Source organism: Lolium rigidum, chromosome 3 (assembly GCF_022539505.1).
Source record: "Lolium rigidum isolate FL_2022 chromosome 3, APGP_CSIRO_Lrig_0.1, whole genome shotgun sequence".
NCBI classification, from domain to species: Eukaryota; Viridiplantae; Streptophyta; class Magnoliopsida; order Poales; family Poaceae; genus Lolium; species Lolium rigidum.
Genome location: NC_061510.1, coordinates 355,588,462 through 355,596,015, shown reverse-complemented (window position 1 = coordinate 355,596,015; position 7,554 = coordinate 355,588,462). Strand labels below are relative to the sequence as shown.

The 7,554-nt window shown below is 42.8% G+C and overlaps 1 protein-coding gene across 1 annotated transcript; it reads left to right on the top strand.

The window, feature by feature from the left end:
• Positions 1–2,990: 2,990 nt before the first annotated feature.
• On the top strand, positions 2,991–5,869 carry LOC124697255. The gene is made up of 3 exons (XM_047229875.1): positions 2,991–4,230; positions 5,072–5,166; positions 5,747–5,869. The coding sequence occupies exons 1-2, from the start codon at positions 2,991–2,993 to the stop codon at positions 5,119–5,121; spliced, it is 1,290 nt and encodes a 429-aa protein (XP_047085831.1). The 3' UTR covers positions 5,122–5,166; positions 5,747–5,869.
• The last annotated feature ends 1,685 nt before the right edge of the window (positions 5,870–7,554 follow it).

Sequence of the window (7,554 nt, the reverse complement as noted above, 5' to 3'; positions counted from 1 at the left end):
TAGCTGAGGTAGAGCATGTGCCCCAAGAATTCACTGCTTTTCTTCATATGCACAATGAAATTCGAGATGCAGGTGGCCATGCACAGCTGAAGGCGGATCTAGATGCGCATTTGTGGGCGAGGAGACGAGCAGCCAACAATGCATGATTTTATTTCTATTTATTTGCCTGGATGAATAATTTAAGTACTATTTGCTTGTTGGGTTGTATGAATAATTTAAGTACTATTTGTTTGTTGGGTTGTATGAATAATTTAAATACTATTTATTTGATTGATTGTATGAATAATTTAATTCTATTTGTGTGATCGTATGAATAAAATGTGATCGATATATTGTAAAAAAAAATTGGGGGCCTCCGTTTGGGAGGCGCCGGTGTGGAAACGGCTTCCCCAAATGGAGGATGCAGTGCCGGCACCCCCCAAACGGAGGTGTCGGCGCCCCTGTCGGCGCCTATTTGGGGGCTACCGGTGGAGATGCTCTTAGTAGGAACGTCACTATCTACATATGGACTCACAATATGTCAGATAACATAAGACCAACACCCCTGACCATAGTTGAAGTTGTTGGACATGACAATGGTTTAAAAGTTACATGTGAATTTTCTTAACTATTCTTGTTTTCCTAAATACAATTGGATTATTTTCCCATTATTTTTTAATTTTTTTAGAATTCTCAAATATGTTGCAATAACTTTTTAGATAATCTCTGAAGAAGTTCTAAATCCTATTATTTATGTTAAAAATATATCATATTTTCCAACTTTTCCTTTCTCCCACATATTTATTGTTTTTCAAATTTTCTATTGATCATCTATATTTTTCTAAAAAAAATATTTACTTATTGGAATGAGAAATATGTTGGACCATATTGCATGTATGAGAACAACCATTAGCGTGGTTACCATTTCCAAACGTGTAAAAAGAATTTTAAAATGAAATTTTCATCAGCTCTGTCTTTTGAAGGTTTGGAATTTGTGGGTCAAATTTGTACTGTATCTTTGTATATCTTAGGCACAAAAGTAACTTATACAAATGTGGAGTGAAAAAAATTAGACTTCTCTTTAAATTATTAATCCATATGGTACACTAGTATGGAACACGGCTAGTTGCATAAACTACATACACTAGCTGGAACATGAGCGATATGCAGCGAATGTGTTCTCTTTAGTTGTGATCTCCCATCCAAAAGAAAAAGCTGGGATCTCACTCTCGTGGTCTCGGTAGGAGAGGCAAAACGTGACCATGGAACGTTCTTGCCACTACTACGATATGGACAATCATAAAGTTGGTCTTGGTCATCGCTCCACGTGGTCCGATGTATAACCAGAGATCTCGAGACGATACATACACACACGACGGTTGACTTCAGAATGCTGGTGGTGGCTAGCACTAGCATACCATGCGTCCCGTTTCACGATCCCATACAAATCGTCGGCTCTCTCTTCTGCTGATCTGAAGAAAGGGATATGTCAACGAATCAAAGATTTTAAAAATTGTCTGCACTACTTTGCAATTGAAGACCGGCAGGTCGTGAAGCAAGAACCCCTTTCTCGTACCTACTCCTTTTGGATACTACAAGAGAATACATATAGATCGCATGTGCTGTAGACGTGCTATCGTTATACATAGCTTAGATCCTGTCGAGATTGCTGGACTAATCGACCAATGGTTTACGTTGTTTCCTCCCAAGGGCACAAGCTGCACAAACAGTCAGTAGATTAAAATTCAGAGATAGTTCTAACTTCCAGGCTATAGAACTTGTTGGAACTATAACTGTCGCCCGATCCACGACAGAAAAGAGAGCCTTATCTGTTCTTAAACATTTCTCGATTCCGTTGACCCGGTATGTATTTCATCTTTTCTTAAACTGGCATATTAGTTTTCTTTCCTAGAACCAAAGTGAGTCAGTAGCCATGGCAGTCTCGAGAGCACTGGATAAATTAGTCTTATGGTTTCTTTTTAAAGGTACTTTTTTAATTGACAAAAAGTGCATATGTTTATTGATCAGTTTCGATGACCGGATCTGGAGAGAGAGGGAGAGGGATAGGGAGGGAGGAAGGGAGAGAGAGAGAGAGAGAATCCTAAAACACCCATCTAGGGTTCCATTCCCCCTCGTTGGCGATGCTGCCGATCTGCTCTTCCTTTGATGGCATTGGGGCCTATGTGGCACCATGACCCTTTGTTGGCGGGAGGATTTAGGTACATTTTTAGATTGTTTTTCAGTATCTTTTTGGAGATGGTGAGGCGGTGGCGCACCTTGAAGTCAGAATAAGCTCCTCCCACTATATCCTTGTTCATGTGGTGCGTTTAGCACCGGGGCAAGGCATGTGGGGTTGCGCGTCTCGTGGATTTTCGAGGTTCCCGACGCTTTTCGTGTTTGTTAGTGTAGTTTCATGTCTTGATCTTCCGATATACTGGTCTCATCTTTGATGATTGTTGCTGCTTTGGTGTGCTGGTCCTTTCAAACCTAAGCACGACGAAGGTGATGCTGGAGGGCCGAGGACATCGTTACGCATTTGGTTTGTGCTAGTCTGTAGTCATCATTGGGTGGTCTTAAGGCCTATTTGTAGTTTTTATTAATTTTAGGATTTTTTACTATTATAGATGTTTATCAATAGATAGATGGACCTTTTTGCAAAAAAAAAAGTTCCTGCTTACTAGAAACAGGCCGGATCGGTTAGCTTCCATTCACAGCTTGTTGTCCTGCCACTTTAAGGAAGCTTACGTGGCCCATTTAACCTATTGGGCCGTAATCGCAGCTGTAATTAGACTAGTTGTAGCCTGTTCTAACTAGTCTAGTTGGTCTGGATGGGCTTTGTGGGTATGAGGATGGGTTTCCTACACACTTGACAAACAAACCAAGGGCTCCTCTAAAAAAACACGGACAGGGGCAGCGCCGTCATTTCGTTGGTAGGATGTAAACAAAACCCCAAGCGGAAACGACCCGCCTCCATCCCCGGCTAGATCCACGCGAGTGAGCAGGGCGCCGGAATGGGGCGCCGCCGCAGCCCGCGCCTCCATCCCCAGATCCACGCGAGTGAGCAGGGCGCCGGAATGGCGCGCCGCCGTAGCCCGCGCCTCCATCCCCAGATCCACGCGAGCGAGGATGGCGTCAGAATGACCCGACGCATCCGTCGCCGCCGCGGAAAATCGCCGGCGGAGCCTGCCTCCCTGCCGGACGACGACGACATACTCCGGGAGATCCTCGTCCGCCTCCCGCCGCTGCCCTCCTCCCTCCCGCGCGCCTCCGCCGTCTGCAAGCGCTGGCGAGGCCTCGTCACCGACCCCCGGTTCCTCCGCCAGCTCTATGCACACCACCGGAAGCCGCCCCTCCTCGGCGTCTTCTCGAGGAGGAAACACCTGGGGAACGAGTTCCAGTTCAATCCCATCCTGGATCCTCCCGACCGCATACCCCCTCGGCGCTTCAACCTTGGACGCTGCAGCAGCCACAACGGTTACAATTTCCTCGATTCCCGCCACGGCCTCGTCCTCGTCGAGATCAGGTTTCTGAAAGGGGTCGTCGTGTGGGACCCCATCAGCAGCGAGCAGCGCCGCCTGGCCATTCCGCCGGAGTTCGAGACACGCTCCTTCAACGGGGCAGTGATTTGCGCTGCCGGCGAACAGGGCCACGTTCATGGCGGCTGCCACTCGAACCCATTCAAGGTGGTGTTGATGTCCGCCTACAAACTATTTAGTCAATCCCTTGTCTGTGTTTACTCCTCGGAGACTGGCATATGGGGCAATCTCATCTTAACGGAGGCTTCTTGTAAGATTCGTAGACAACGTCCGGTCCTCGTTGGCAATAGCCTTTACTGGGTGTGCAGCCGCGAGAGCATATTTGAGTTTGATTTGGGTGAGCACGGCCTAACTGTGATCGCAGGACCTCCCGTTGCAGATGATATCATCTTTCAAAACCATCAGGTCATTCAGGATCAGCATGGTGCTCTTGGCTACGCCATATTGTCATATCCTCACTTCGAATTGTGGCAAAGGAAAGCCAATGGTCATGGTGGTGCCACATGGGTGCTTGAAACGCATACCATTCTTGAACTGCCTCAGGCTGAAGGAGTGATGGTGCTTCTGCTGGCTTATGATTGCGATTCTGATGTCATACTTTTAAGTGTGAGCGGCAATACCTACATGGTTCAACTCAAGTCTATGCAATCCAGGAAACTTTATGAAACCATTGACATCACTGGCCATCTTCCTTTCAAAAGCTTCTATACACCAGGTGATTGCTCATCCTTAGTCCTTTTATTGCAGGAGTAACCTAATCTAGTTATATTTGTTGCATGATTGCTCGAATACCTTCTTTCTCATTTTTAAGTGTTCAGTAACAACATGAACTTACCAATTGCCCCTTTGCTAGATAGACAAACTTATAGCGGTATGCTTTAGTATAGTTTACCATTACATATAGCTGTCATCTTTATCCTTAGGTACCAAATGAAATGCCAAATGAGCAACTCAGTTGAAATGTTTGGAACCTCAAAGCTACTTATATTCTTCTATCCCAGTATATTTACTGGTTTTGATCTTATTATTAATCTTAAATCCATACAAACTGCTTTTGTTGAGTTCATACTTTATGAACAAATGTGTTTTTGGTCACTTGTTGATGACCCCTCCTGTAAGCGGACCAAACTAAATTGTATTTCTTGTCTGACAGGCTCCAGTTTTATAGAAGTGAATGCCCAAGATCACTTTCGTTGTTAGAATTTATTGGTTTTATCGTGTTTAAATTTTGGATGCTTGACAGTTAGTTTACATGAGAAAAATTATATAAGCACCATGTCTTGGTTCTTATGAGCTAAATTCTTAATGATTAAATATCCAACTATATTACTTTCAGGACTGTTCGTTGCATTTTACAACAGATGAGTATACTTATTTGTCTATTGCTAGTAATAATAGTATCAAAAGTGATCTATAAATCATCTATACAAAGTGAGTTATTTTCCTTAAATTATGTTTGTCAGCTCGTTTGTGTAATTGACTCATCATTGCCTTCTTTTATGCATTTATCAATTCCTTGGAACTGTTATTAATTGTCTGTCTTCTTATGCTTCTAGGCACAGCCATTGCTGGTGGATTGAATGGAGCTGAAATGCTACAGACATGATGGCTATCTGGTTTGATGTGCTAATGTGCTGAAATAGCTTAACGGGTAAGAATGTGTTGATAGTCTGGTGAGATCTTGATTCTAGAATTTATGATTTTATATATATATGGAAAAATATATGTTTGCCAACGCACAAGGCCACAAACTACTTCCCATTTGGCTGTAGGGATTCACTCATGTAAATAACTCAGAAAGCAAATTAAATGATGGTGATGCCGAGATAGGTGGCTCATTGTTTTAGATTGTTAAGTGATCCGGATGATTCAGAAGTTGAATATGGTGTTGGTGTTGAGATTACTTGCCAGTGCCTAATCTGGACATGCCTAGAGCTTTCCCTTGGTTTAGCTGTTTGATAGTTTGTAAGCTCAAAGCAATACATTGCTCCCTTTTGGCTTTAGCTTGTGGAGAAACCAGCTTCGAGCTCTGGTGGGAGAAGTCCTTAAAAATAGTAGTTCATTCTATTATTACTTCATTACAAACATCAATTGCAGTATTCAACTCCCGACGGCAACAGATTATAGTGCCAAAATGCTTCATGGATTTATTTATTGGCATCAGTATTCCTAGGAGGTATAGAGCTCCTTTTCATGTTGCTGAGCTAATAATGAGTTTTCTCCATGTGAAGGGATGGCTGCTGCTGTTCTCACCGAGTCCGTCGCATTGCATCAATAAGGCCGGCAGTGTTCACATGTTATCTGAAGAAAAAACTTGTCTTGTAGTCTAGCTGAATTTCTAGTGTAGCAAGATGCTATTTTTTTATTGTAGTTGCTCATTGAGTTCCTAATCCAGGGAATTTTAGCTTTCCCAAGTATTATTTCACGTCGGATTTTGTTGTACTCCGTATTAGAGTTCCAGAACCGAGTACCATTTGAACTTGTATTTGTGGCTTGCTTTTGTTAGCATGGCTGTGCTTGGCAGCATCTCACCAGCCATGAGAGTTCCAGCAGGAAATTTGGAAGGTTTTTAATTATTGTCAACATTGAAATTCAATACATATATCAAATATGCATGATTTGCAATATAAATAATTTAAAACATAAAAAGAGTCTTACATGATAGAATATAGCATAAATAGAAAATCACAACATTTCTTCAGTCTATGTTGTTGCATTGCCATTAAAGTTTCAACTATAGTATCATCACTTACATTAATGGAACACCCCTCGCTCGATAAATGTTACCAAGCAATGGTTCAAGAGCTCGTTACCCTTACTATTTCTCAACTTATTTTTCACTAGACTCGTTGTGAAAAATACTCTTTCAACATTCGTTATCGCAATCGGAAGGAGCAATATCAATTTGAGAAGCATGTAAACTAAATTATAAATAATTTTTTTTTTGTTTCAACAAGCATAATGGAGAGCTCGGCAAGATGATTGACACATTTGAACCTAGCATCTTTTCTTATATCATCGGTAAAGATTTCAAGTTGGAGTTCAAGTCTTAACAAATCGATGTTTGATATGTCATTGGGGTAGAATTGGGAAAATCTCATTACCTTTTGTGCACCATAAGAAGCAAATGAATTCGCCGGATTCAAAGCCGCCATGCAAATAAGCAACTCCATGTTAACCTCATCAAACCGATTGTCAACTCTCTTGAATAATTTGATCAACAACATCAAGATACACTTCTCTTCTATAACGGTCATCATTTGTTTGTTTTTCATGCATAATACCGTTGTGATCTTCCATGAGCCACATAATTGGACTCCGGTGAAGGAACTTCAGGGACATGTTTCTTGCAAAAGAATGCCACATTTGCAACAAATCCTTCCCATCAAAGTGATGACCTCAAATGTTTTATTTTATCCTTTGCCAATCCAACAAGTGTCATTGCATTTACAATATCTTGACCCCTCTTTCGCAAAGATATAGACAAGTCGTTTGTGTAGCCAAGAATAACAAGCATCAAGTTGAGATGGAAAACAAAGTCAAATGATTCAAAGGCCGCAGCAACCTCAAAAGCATGGATACGGCAGAAACTGTCGAACTGCCGTTCTGATACGGCGGGATATGGGGATACGGCGGGATAGGCGAATTTTGGTGTATCCCAAAAATTGGAATTAAAGAAAATTAAAAATAAAGGGATACGGCGGGACACGTTTGGGATACGGCCTGGCCAAAAAACACAGCTCGGTCCAACACAAAATCACCTTAGGACACACTCTCCATGCCCAGGTCCGTGCCCTATCGACAGGAGGCGCAACCGCCATCGCCTGCCACCTGGACACGACGCCGCCATCTCCTGGACTCGCCGCCGCCGGCGACGCCTGGGTTCGACCGGCGACTGCCTCCTCCAGCACCACAGGTAACCCAACAGCCTCTTCCTATCCTCATTCCTCCATATCTTCGCCTCCTCAGCCTCTCCTCATTCCTCCACATATTGCCCTTTGATCGGTGGAGCCAGTAGCCAATCATCCGTGGGTGACAG